The following is a 13,362-nucleotide window of genomic DNA, read 5'->3' on the forward strand; positions in this document are numbered from 1 at the left end:
CTCTTAAATAGTTTAATTCAATTTCTTGCATATTTATTTCCTTCAACACAGCATTCCTGGTGATTTGTAAAGACTTCCAGCTCTTTGAGGTCGTTTAACGAAGATAACTCGAACAGAAACCCGCCGATAATCTTCTTGTTCGAAGCCTCCGGAGAACCTGAGCGTCACTCCGAGCCGTTTCCTGTGTGGCGGTGTCTGTGGGACTTTTAAAGCGTCGGGTGACATCAGCAATAATATGGAGCGAGTTAGGCGGACGCTTTTAAAATATACAAAGTGTCTGCAGGGAGACAAAGCTTGTGTCAACAGCAGCTTGTGTTACGGCTCTCCGCTCCCCCTCATGTCGTCTGTGGTGACATCAAACAGCTCTCGGCAAGCACGCTGAGGGAAGTGCCTGATGCTGGGAATGATTATTTTTTCTCCCTATTATATTATTTGAGAAGTTTATTACAGTACGGCTTCAGTTTGTTTTGCTTTTTTACAGACCAGGGCCTGGAGAGGAGCTTACGGCTGCCTCTCGGGTTCTCAGATCAGGACGTAGAAAGAAAGTCGTGCCTCGAGAATACGGTGAAATTCAGAAAATGAAGGGTCTCGGAGGAGAGTGAGTTCGCAGAATAATCTGCAAAAGACAAAAAAAAAAGAAAAAAAGAAAAAGGCCTCGGGCTGCTTGCGAGAGAGACGGGAACGGAAAGACGCATGCAGGAGGACCGATATAGACAGAAATTGGAGGATGTGTTTTCTGGTCAGGAACCCAACGCTAAAATTAGCAAGGATGTAGATTCCTGAGCTTTTGCCAGTTCGTAGACCCGCGCGTGACACTGAGGGTTGCCAAAAGGACATAACATAGAAAAGAATAAAACATGTAAAAAAAAAAAAAAAAAATTTTTTAAAAACACCCAAGGGCAGGGGTGTAGGGAGAGGTCATACACGAGCGATGCTGTGGTAATGTTTTCCCTTTTCCCTTATTTCTTCTCTCAATTGGCCTCCGCCATGGGGAACAAAGACATCTAACAGGCCACAAGAAGGAGGGAAAAGCCGCGGGCCCCCACATACAACGGTCTACAGAGGGGGAAGCTCGGCCCCGGACGCCAAGCCTTCAACACAATCACCACACATGCTATTGTGGCCTGCTGTAAAGCTCTGGTATGGCTCAAATCTCCAGCTAACCCCCCCCCCTCTCTCTCTCTCTCTCTCTCCCTACTTCCACCATCATCACCAGACTTCCATCTCCCCTCCTGCTCTTTCTCTCTGCCTCCCCGTGTTCCTCTGTCATTTACAGTACTAATGACAAGACGCAAACTTCCACACATTGAGCCTCTGTGGAGCGAGGATAATCCCATTACAGGGCAAAGACACGGACGTAAACCAAACTCCGCTTTGATGCACTCGGATGGGGATTTGCATAAATCCTAACAGGGCCAATCATCAGTTGAACTGCGCTGCTCCTGTTTTTCCATCGTGGATGGAAGAGGAGGGTAAAAAAAATGCACGTGCTGTGAAACATTAAGAGCAATGGATGGTTGGAGATGGAAAATAGTGGAAGGCTTTCTCAGTTTACAGTCGCCACATAAAGCCAGGACTATTTCTGGGCATCCTATTGGTTTAACAGAGGCAAGAACACACACACACACACACACACACACACACACACACACACACACCACACGCACACACACACACACACACACACACACACACACACACAGCCAGCTGGAAGTCAAGGACGAAGGCTCACAAGACACTCAGTGGCAAATCCAACAAGTTCCCATGCAAAGGCCGTGTTTCCTTGCAACACGTAGCCGATTGGTTCAATCCTTCCATGTTGCCGATCCTCCTTGTAGCGTGCAGCTCTTATCTAGAGACATTCGTTGAAGGCTGGGTAAGTCGCACCAATCTGTCAGAGTTTATGATTATTCAGAACACAAGGCAGCAGAGATTTCCCTGTCAGGAGGTCACGGGGCGTGCCGGGGGTTGGGTGATAAGGCCACCAGACTGAGTCAAGGTAAAGACAGGAAGGAGAGCGTGGCATGTACAAACCTGCTGGATTCCTGTGGAGTTCCATTTTATCTGCGCTCCCAGCAAGTGTGATTCTTGAAATATGAAATTAAACTCAGTGCCAGTAAAGCAGATGATGCTAACATGTTGGCTGACGTACTACATTCCTGTCAGGGGTTTGGAGTAAAATCTGTAACTTCCATGGGTTTCAGCGGTTCAGTGACATGAGAAGCATACCTACCCCATGACATGACTTCCTTGTTCCTGTCGTGTTTCATGTTGCACCTTTGCTCTGCCCCTCCCGCTCCTGCTAGCTGCTGATTGCTGCCTTCTGTGCTGCTGCCTGTGTAAACTCCTGCTCTGTACTCACTGCTGTCATCGTCCGTGTCTCAAACCTGAAGTAGTTCCAAGTAGAGTTTAGATTGGGTCTAAAACCAACCCAACACAACCTGGCCTGAGCCCATTGGCATCCTGATCCGACTTGACTGATCAACTTTATTTACAGGCCCAAAGTAAACCTGACATATCATTTTATATATATATATATATTGCCTTCTTTGTTACGCCACCATTTAAGTAAGCAGTGTAACTTCACCAGCTTTTAGCTTTTTGTTTAACGTCTTCCAGCTCCGTTTTGTGGTAACCCTGCTTACTTTCTTTATTTCCTCGACGGATTAAACTGTCTACTCCTCCACTCACTACTTATAATAGGTATAGTGAAGGAGTACTTAGTCTACCTATAAGTAGGTTAATTACATTAACCACACCTTTATGTTGTGCGTTCTTGTGTGGTTTTCTCTGTATTGTATGTATTGCAGGCTTGTTAAACCTGCCACAGGAGCCCCGGCCCAACCCAACCTGACCATTGAGCAAACAATCCTGGCCTGAATTTTGGGCCATAAATCTAAACTCTAGTTCCAAGTCAATGTTCGTGATTGTGTACCTGACCTGTTTTCTGCATCCTGACCATCACTTCTAGCTAAACTTTGCTTCATCTACCCGTTCCCTTCAGATTCTGGATTTGTTCTGCCTTGTCTGCCTGCTGTGTTGCTGACTTGGATTTTTTTCTGTGACCATCGAATATTGAATTGTGGACATTGTAATCATTGATGCTCCTATGTTTTGCTCTTTGACTTACCCCATTGCCAGAGTTTTTCCATGCAGTTGCACCATCATTTCCAGTTTTCCACGAGTAGAGTCTTCCTGTGGGTGAAGCAATCATCCCCAGTAAATGGACAATCTGGTTTTCCTTTGCAGTTAAGATGTCCAAAGTTGCAGGTTTCCCGTGGTCCAATTCACTGAGGAGGAGTTCCTGGGAAACCACCTGTGTTATCTCTTACTTCCTGCTCCTGGAATGTTCCCAGTTTGTTTAACAAGCAACTCAGCTTCTTGTTTGCTCTGCAGAGCCTGGCTAGAGAGCAGCCACAAAGGAGAATCTGTCGATTACGTCGCGCTTTGTAGCTTGTCGGGGAATGTCTTATTGCTCTTCCTGAGTTTTGGGTTGAATCATTACACCTTACTTCCTGCTCCTGGAATGCTCCATTATGCAATATGTTGACCATGCAATATGTAGACATGGTCAACATATTGCATAAGAAGGGACAGAGTAAACTTCGCTTTATGTTTTTCAGTGTTTGCAGCAGATCTTCTGTACGTCTGTTGTGGAGAGTGCAATCTCTTTTGCCACCGTCTGTTGTGTTTGCAGCGTCAGAGTCAATGACTACAGAAAAACAAAAGCTGTTCTGTTCTGGGACGTCTGGAAGAAGATTCCTTATAAAATGAAGGACATTATGGAGTCTTCATCAGACAGTCACAGTCTCTTCAGTGTGAGGCTTCTTCACAGACACTGTAATAAAGACCGCAGCAGGAGTTCCTCCCTCCCCACAGCCATTAGGATCTACAACAACTCTTTGAAGAGAGAGTTGTATATGAGTTGCCACAACATTAAATTTCCCAAGTACTTTTGAATTTAACTGAGCTAAAACAAAACAAAAAAAACAATAGCCTGACATAGTAAAATTTTGCTTACATATAAAATGTCATAATCTAATTTCTCTCAAAGCAAAATAAAATTTTAACAAGGAGATGTCTTCTTCACATCTCCTTGCATAGTCCTGCATATGCTTATCTTCTGCAACTTTTTCTTGTTTATTACATATTGTGAAAATGCACTCATAACAAAAGGAAGATATGTTTGTTTTATTGTAAGGGTGATCCGCAGTTTCCAACATTCAGCATTTCTGACTTGCTTAAATATTTGTGATTATTAGTAGCTTGTAGTGATAAGAAGTCCATCCATCCAGTGAGCCATGTGCTGGAAGCATGCAAAAAAAAAAAAAAAAGAAAAAAAAAAAGCTAAAGCAGCATCACTCTGCCAGACATATATATATACATACATATATATATATATATTTTTTTTTTTTTTTGTGACAATAGTTTTAAATTTGTTTTCCTGCAAACCTGAGAGCAATGCTTCTGAATGATAAGAAGTAGTTTGTCAAAGATTATTTGGATGAATTAAATTAATCTTTGCAGCCAGTATTGAGTCATTTCTTGGCTATTTTAACAAGACGTGAAGGAAACAGAAAGGACTTCATCTTACAGCAAAGGAAAGGCAACCCAACACGCAAAAAATGTAATCCTCTTTCAAAACCTTCCGTCTCCTATTCACACACACTCAAACAGATGCATTCCTTTTGGATTATTTAGAAAATAAACGCCTCACGTCCCCCATGTAGCTGCTACAAGAGCAAACACAATCTTACATAAGGATAAATAGCTGCGATGTGTTCTGGCATGACTTTTAACCCTTTAAATTAAAAAAGCAGCATTAGTCACAATAGACCATCGGGCTTTATGCTCCATGACTCATCCGTACCTGAAAACAACGCCTTAAATAAATCCTGTTTATATGCCGGGTTTACAATTGAAAATGTTCCAGTTAAATTAGTCACCGGTTCTGGAGATCCGCCAGTTCTGAAAGGGGCTTCTCACTGAGACAGTTTTAAAAAGGCCTGGGAACCCGGTAAGAAAATACCGACGGGACAAGAAGCACGAGTCGAGCAGATGAAGACGAGGCTGAGTCAGAGAGTTCGCAAACAAATCCATCTCTAGATCAGATTCTCTGGATCTCTTCCTTAAGGACGTGGCGGTTATCTCTGATTTCATGAGAAATCTGTTTAAAGTATCTGATTTACTTCAAACATGACACACTTCAACATACTCTTCGTTGACACATTCCTTCATGTGGGCTTCAATATCACACTTTGTGTAACCTCAATGACTTTTTTAAATAATAACTGATTGTAAATTTCTTAAGTTTTAAATCTCTAAGTGGTCTCAACCAGTGAGGATTAATTTGGACTTAGATTAGTGCATGTGCCACAACATTATTAGGCCCGAGCAGCGAAAGCGCTGCGAAGGTCTATTGTAATCGTGCTGTTTATTATTATGATTCGTGGGCCAAATGAATTGGCTTTTTGGAGGCTTTATCGTATTCAAAAACTCACTAAACTTGGCGGACATATAGAGCCCGTGTAAAATTTTAATTATTTTAAGGTCAAAGCAAAAATCACAAAAGAAACTGCTCAACGGCACCACCTCTGAGCTTTCGGAAGACCCTTTCCTATTAACTTACTTCATCGTAAAGACATAAAATTTGGTACACTTGTAGAGCTCCCCAAGATGCTCAGAATTTACAATTAATGTCATAGTGCAAGTATGACAGAAAGTCTGCCATTTTGGATTGAAGTTCCAATTTTGACCCCATTTCGGCCATTTACAGCCTTCATATTTGATCGAACTCCTCCTAGGGATTTCGATCAATCAGCTTTAACCTTTAGAGCCGATAACAAAAGGAAAATACTCCGTCAGATCGTTCATAAGGCATGGCCGATTAAAAGTTATCAAAGGTTTGCGTTTTCGTGCTTGCTAAAGGGGGGTTTCCTGGGGTCAAAGTTCACCTATTCGCCATGAAACTGCGAACTGTTATAACTCCTACACAAAAATGCACAGAGGCACCAAACTTTCAGTGATTGAACATCATCGCATCCCCTACAATACCCAATGGTTAAATGATGACATCACTTAGGCCAAGCCCCCTGAGAACAGGAACTGTCATGTTTTAGTGTGAACTGTCGCTATCTAACTCATTTGACCTAATCAACATGAAACTGTATCCGGAGACAGAAGACATATTGGTGTGTTGTGGATTCCAACCCTGTTTGTTTTCGATGGAGTACGTGCCAACTTTGCATTAAATTATCATAATTTACAAAATCATGCAAAGCTGGCACTTTTAATGGACTTTTAATGCAACTTTTGGAGCAACTTTGCATTAAAAATGTCATTATTTACCGAATGACACTTCGTGACAACTGTCATAAACATTCATAAAGACTTCTTTATGTTCATGACAGATGTTATGTCATGTTTATGACAGTGTCATGTCAGTCTTATCACATGGTTGTGATTATTAGAATAATCACAACCATGTGATTATTCTAATGAGTTTCATATTCTGAGGTGACTGGCAAGAAATATTGCACTTTTACACAATATTCTAATTTTCTGAGAGCACATCCAAATGTTCAAAGCTCCAGTCAGAAGTTAAACAATGTCTTAAAAAAGGACTTATCCTTCAGGGAGGGAGAAAAGCAAGAGGAAGAATAGAAAAAAAACAAGATAAAAGTTTGTTTTAATGTGCCTTGGTAATGTAATGTTTACAAAAAAGATTTGTAAAGCTGCTAACAGAAAATTAGTTTGAACAGTAGTTCAACAGCCAAACATTCATGGTCGGGTCTTTGTGTTTTTGTGAAACTGAGTTTAAACTTTAAATAAGCTGATTCTCCTGCTTGGTTCTGTATATTTCTGAGCTATTTTTGGCTTCAAAATGCCATATTTCATAACATTTGATAATAATTAAATCTTCTCAATGTTTGATTTTGTCTAGCAAAATGTTTTTACATCAGGCTTCATAGCTACTACATCAATGAGCTACTCTATGTTAGAAACAGTCTGTGTTATCACTTTCACAGTAGTAGTTAGTTTGTTTCTTATTTAAAGGGTTTTATCTTTTTACTGTGTGTGTGAGCTGATGTTAGGTTGGAACCTTTGTCTTCCTACACTCACAAGAATGTCTTTGCAACATGATTATCAGGAGGCCCCATCTTCCTTTCCACCCTCATGTTAAAGAATTAACTGTGTGAAAACATGAAACTTGCTTTTCCCTAACCATGAATTATGTTTTACAGCTGCTTGTTTATCTACCCAAATACTCCTAGTTTATGAAACTGCCTGTGTGCAAAAGTAGTTTGTTTCTCCTGTCTTGCCCTTCCTCCCACCTTTTCTCTTTTCCCTGATAATAAAAAGGCAGGTTCTGCAGCAGGATGGCAGAATGCATGGTAAACTGCTGGCGGAAGCCAGACTGGCTTCTACCGGACAAGCAGAAATGCCAGGGTTTTCTGTGTTTTCTCAATTCTCACAAGAATTTGGTTGAAAACTAAGTAACATTGTCTGGAGTTCTTTCATGTAGGTTGAGAAAATACCTATCACTCTATGCTGTAGTTGGGGATGTGTTTGCTGCTGAGCATAATCATTTTGTGGCTAAAACAATTATTTTTATATCAACTTCTAAATAAAATAAAAAGACTCATAATATAAATTAAATGTTTAGCTATTGGAGTTACGCTTAAGAGAAATTTATTTAATCAAAGGATGTCATGAATATGTGTGTAGGGCTGCACTGATTGCATTTTTCTGGCCGATCCCTGGTCACTGATCTTTAAAAAGTCTGACCTGCCCATTTTGATTTTGGCTGATATGAATGTTTTTTGTCTGAAATGTCGCTAAATATAGCAAGAAAGTCGATAAGTTGGCAACAGTGGGGTGAATATTGTTAACTGTAAAGGTGCAGACCTGACCTGGTGGGTCGCTCTGTGAGTCAAACCTCTCACTGCAGAGCAGAAGAGGAAGTAGAAATATGAAAAACGGTCATAAGTCCATAAGCGTCACTGGGCGCAATACACAGGCCATACTGCTCCATAAACCCCGAGAATAAGGTGGTCACCTCTCGTTCAAGGAAACCTTTCAAAAATAAATCTTATATTTAAAATATTTAACTCTCATGTTTCATAAATTATTTTGAATAACATTCTATACTGTACAATACAGATGAAACAGCAACGAGAAAAAACATTTCCCCCACAAAATGAAAATTGTATTTGTCAAAACATAAGTTTTTTTATAAGATTACCTGGTTTTTTTTTTTAAATATATATTTTAAGTATCAATTTAAGTAAGTGTGTTCCAGACTTCATTAAAGGGCTTTGAAGAGCAAATCTTTTTGTTTTTTGCTCATTTTCAAAGTAAAAAGATCAGTTTCTCAGCAAATCCACACTAATCACCAACACATTAATGACATATTTTGAATAATGAATTGAAATACAAGTTTTTAGTGCTACTTATTGAAATATTTTGCTGTTAATGTCAGACCATTCAAACCGGTTGCAGCTGCAGCAGCAGCAGTAGCTGCTGCCGGAGCCGCTGCACACGTCATCTGTCTGGACGCCTGTGTGAAACTGCCTGGTGAGATTGTTTCATTTTCAGGACGTAACGAAGCGCTCGCATGTTTACATCAGATTCCGTCTTCCGAGTTAAAATCACTCAGCTGTGTTGTACGCAAGTCTAGGTGGAAGCATAAACATCCTGGCACCGTGAATACAACAAACAAGCCTTTAGTCCGCCCTGCAGTCAAACAGTTATACAACAGCCTTTGATGAATTCAGCTTAAGACTTTATTTATTCGCCAAGAATGCAATCACAGGCATGAACAGATCAGAAATGGAAAAAAAATGGAGGGAAATGGCTTTGTTTGTGTTTTTCTTTCTTTTAATTAAGGCTTAATGAGCAACCTCCAATTACAAACCCAGCTCAGTGTTTATCAGGATAAATAAATAACAGTTCAAAAATAAATACACTATTAAATACAGAATAAAACAGCAGACAAAAAAGGAAGAATTTGCAAAGGAAGGAGGGGTTTGCTCATAGATGAAGGAAGTTTTGGGAAGTCATGAGCGTAGAACAAAAAAAAAAAAAACTCGCGCGCGCACACACACACACACAAAATAAAAGCAGTCTGAAAATATGATTGATACTGGATATTGTACAAAATTTACAAAATGCAACTCCAACCAATAAACCCAGATATTAACAAAAAATACATCCCTTTAAAAAAAAAAAAAAAAAAAAAATCCCATTTGTTGGTGAGCTACAACAGAATCACTCATTTAACGACAAGATACAAATTCAAGTAAAAGAAGGTGTACATCAGTAACACACAAGATTTGCAGTCATGGATTAAGAGCACTGGGGGGGTTTCAACTACAAACTGCTACACAGAAGAGCCGCTTCATGTAAAGAGGAGGCAGACCGGTTCATCTTCCACAAACAGGCACTTTAAAACGTCTGGAACGAGTCGAGCAGCTCATTCATATAGCATTTCATTTAAATCTGAAAATAACTCACTCAAAATGTGATTGAATGTTAATAAGGACGCTTGGAAAATGGTAAAACTGCAAAAAAAAAAAAAAAAAAAAGACTATAGCCGAGATCTCTCACCAGTGATTTTTTTTTTTTTTTTTGCTGAGTATTTTTCTCGACTCACTTATTTTTTTGAGAAGTTTTGCAGAATTCCCGCTTGTTTCAATTACGAAAAAGTCTCAACTTTCACATACAGTGCCTTGTGATTAATACCCTTGGACTTTTTCACATTTTTGCAAATTACAAAACACAAAATCACAAGTATTTGGTTGGGATTTTTTTTACGTGACAGACCAACACAAAGCAGTACATCATCGCAAAATGGAAGAACAACAGAAAGTTTTAAAACTCTTTGAGCCCCCTTTTACTCTGATGTTTCTAAATAAAATCCAGCCAACGGCACCGCAAACAGCAATGAGCTTCTTTAAATCGAAGCCAAAAACCGACCTGTCAAGAGCTGCCTCCGATCTGGAACATTGATTAGTATGTTTAATGTACATTTGCTTCATGATGTGGATGATGGCAAAGTGTAACATTTTATTGCCTGTTTCATAATCAGCTGCGTAAGTTTCTATGGTGTAAAACACTTTGAGCTGCTTTTGTTGCTGAAATGTGGAAAACAAATGAACTCGACTTGACTCGGACCAAACCAAACAGGCCTGGGCTGAAGTTAGAGCCAGGTTTAAAGCGAGATGAGGCCGTAAAACAAAATGGGATGGAAACCCAACAGCAGAGCTCCAACTCCCAGAGAGGAGAATCTGTTGACATGACAGCTTTTACCAGACACATTAAAATCTTGCTCTAATGGAAGTGTGGCAAGTCAAAACCACTTGCAGCCAGATAGTCATATAAAATACTGTTTGCAGTTTATCCCCAAACAATGTAAGGAACTCGGTAGTCAGGTCAAAGTAGGCACTATCGGGTCGCAATGGCACCACAAAAAAACAAAACATTTCAGGCACAGATACAAAATTTTTCCTCATGAAACATGGAGGTGGCAGCGCCATGCTGTGGGAATGACTTTTATTTATTTATTTATTTTTTAATATTTGCCTTCCACTACAAAGCACTGTGTTGGTCTGTTGCACGAAATCCCGACAAAAAGAGGCAAAATGCAAAATGGTTCAGGACACAAATAGCTCGTCCGTTTTAGGTTGTAAATGCCCGTTTATGTTTACAATCATGTGACAAATATGAGACTCGCTCCAAGTGCTACATTATATGATTCTTATAAAAATGTTTTTGTTGATGTTTTTATGTAACAGTTCATTGCAAAAGAGGAATAATAATAAAAAAAAACTTACTTTGTAAAAAGAAAAAAAAAGTACCTAATCATCCTGGGTTTTTTTTTTTTTTGTTTTGTTTTTTTGTATATAAACACCACCCATAAGATCATAGCTTAATTTCTGCACAGAACCAGCAGAAACATTCACAACCTGTTTTAATTTTTTTAACCCTAAATCTGGATTAGCTCAAACTCATTTCATCCTCCTGAGAGCCAATCAGTGAGAGACTCATAATCTGAACTCTGACTGGACTCTGCTGCTCTTACAAACGTTCTCCCTGTTCATTTCGTAACAAACTCAGGGTGCAATTTCATAAAGCTGAAGCAGGAATGGAAAACGGACGAAAGTGAATGAGCGACGAATCGCATCCGTACGGAAGACAACTATAGTACAAAAATAGCTATTTAAATATCAAAAGTCTACATTACACATCTGTTGAAGGTATGTGCTCCGTTTCCCTGTGGGTAAAAAAAAAAAAAAAAAAAAAAAAAAAAAAAAAAAAAAAGAAGAAGAACTCTACAAGGTACAGTAAATTAGTCTGATTGATTTGGCCCAAAAGCTTGGCACATTTCTCTCCTAGTTCTGCCGTTTGGGTGCCGTTCCCCGCAGATCGCTCCAGCTTGGCCGGGGAGTTCAAAGGGTTGCCTGTGTCCAATTTCACATCCCTTTCATTCGGAGGATCACACAGCAAACACGCTCAGGGTGCTGGTCTGGTCCTTCAAGCCCAAGATGCTGTAAGCTATCCTCTTCAAATGGCCGGGCAGTCGCACGCCGATGTTCTTAATGTCCCTGTGGAGGAGAGACAGAGCGGTGTTGAAGAAGAGCTGCGCACATATTTGCACCCTGGCCTCGTTCCAACAGTTTCCACATGCATCCTTCCAGCCTCCCAAAGTCTTGGAGTAATCACAGACTCATTTAAGGTGATGAAATGCCAGCCTAGAGTTGAACGCGTTCAGGTTGAACTTTTAAATCGGTCCAGCTAGGTGGGGTGCATTCCAAGTTCGCTCTGCCAAAAGGTGTAACTCATCTTCCACAATAAAACGAGCATTAGCGGGGGTTTCACTTTGCAAAGAGACACACATGCGAATCCTGCAAAAAGCCCTGCATAAACACCAGCCCGGAGTCAAAGCCTTAATTACAGCTTTAATTACTTAACGAGGATTCTCCCCGTTGACCATGAATCACTTTGTCTGGGAAGCAGAGGGTGGATCGTAAATGACTGGTGGTTTCCAGAGAGTGCTACCAGATGCCCCGAGATGGAAACAAGAAATCACACCATGCTGCACGACAAGCACTTCAAAAGGGCTCGTCTCGGCTTTGTGGTGCAGATGTCTTCCCGAGGATCAGGAGAGTTAGTTACATGTATGTTTGGAGCTTAATAAAATTTGCATGGCACGAGATGTCACGACAAATAGCATTTTTACATTTTTTGTTTAATTTTTCATTTGTATCCCAAAGTATCATCCAGTCGGATATTACGAGCCCGGGATACGAGGCTCTGTGTTTTAAGTTGGACGCTCTATCTATGAACCGACCCTCCTACTAGTGCTTTGGGAGGACAGAGCAACAAGAGGTAATAACTACTGCTTATTGAGAAGAGTAAGAATGATACAGGTTTTCATATTTGTCTCAATAATAACATTTTTCTGGGTGAAACCTGTGGACCTATAGCCATCTGCAGAAAAGCACAGAGAATCAGAGCCAGTAGGATGGTGCTGTCAGTCATGTCTGTGTACATGCTGCTCACACCAACCTTGAGCATACAAGTTCAAAGTTGCCATTGTGCTGCAGCTATGATAATGACAGAGAAACAACCTAACATTGCAGAAAATATCTCACTGACGTCAACGGTAGCCATGGTAACAAGCCTCTGCGAGTTACGGCAGGGTCCGCTGTGGGTTAGGAGCTGCTAGCGCAGCAGTGAGCTAGTGGTTTGCATTTTGTAAGCACTAACCAACTGCAGGAAAGTTAGCATTAGCAACAACCTAGCAACATGTTTTGCATTGAGATGCTATTTTATGGTTAATAGCTTAGCCAATGGGCTAACTCCTTTTTGCCCACAACAGCAGTCTTTTTAACGTCCCATCAAATCATTTTTTGCAGAAAACAAGAAAAGCAGCTTTCTTTGAGGATGTTGTTTGCATGTCAGATTTACAGACGTACCAGAAACACAATTTAAACATTCTGACTTATTTATGTAAAAAAAAAAAAAAAAAAATGTGAGTAATTGATCATTTTTAATTTTGTATGCAATTAATTAATCAAATGTGACATATGAAAAGCCTAATTTATGAAAACAATCGGTAGTAGGACCACCTTAGAACAAGGCAAGCATGAAATTCTAAAATTATAAACTAGTCAAACCTGCCCTGGGATTTTCTACAGCGCTCCTACATTCTTTATAACACAGTTTGGGATTTTTTTAAACCTCATCCTGTCTTGTTCTCATGGTTACAAACCTAAGCACGTGCAATGGCAAAAAAAAAAAAGGTGGCTTCTTTTTAGCTATGTGGTTAGAAACTCTCTGGCCTTCATTATTCTTCAA

The 13,362-nt window shown here is 40.2% G+C and overlaps 1 protein-coding gene across 1 annotated transcript in view; it reads right to left on the reverse strand.

Moving 5' to 3' along the window:
• Positions 1-8,763: 8,763 nt before the first annotated feature.
• Positions 8,764-13,362, reverse strand: part of epha2b (eph receptor A2 b) — a 30,025-nt gene continuing 25,426 nt past the window's right edge. The window contains exon 17 of the mRNA XM_014969868.2: positions 8,764-11,606. Within this exon, the coding sequence (XP_014825354.2) occupies positions 11,498-11,606 (109 nt within the window). The 3' untranslated portion in view covers positions 8,764-11,497. The remainder of the gene's footprint in view (positions 11,607-13,362) is intronic.

Source organism: Poecilia mexicana, unplaced genomic scaffold (genome assembly GCF_051168715.1).
Source record: "Poecilia mexicana isolate PSO_F unplaced genomic scaffold, ASM5116871v1 scaffold_7, whole genome shotgun sequence".
Classification (NCBI taxonomy): domain Eukaryota; kingdom Metazoa; phylum Chordata; class Actinopteri; order Cyprinodontiformes; family Poeciliidae; genus Poecilia; species Poecilia mexicana.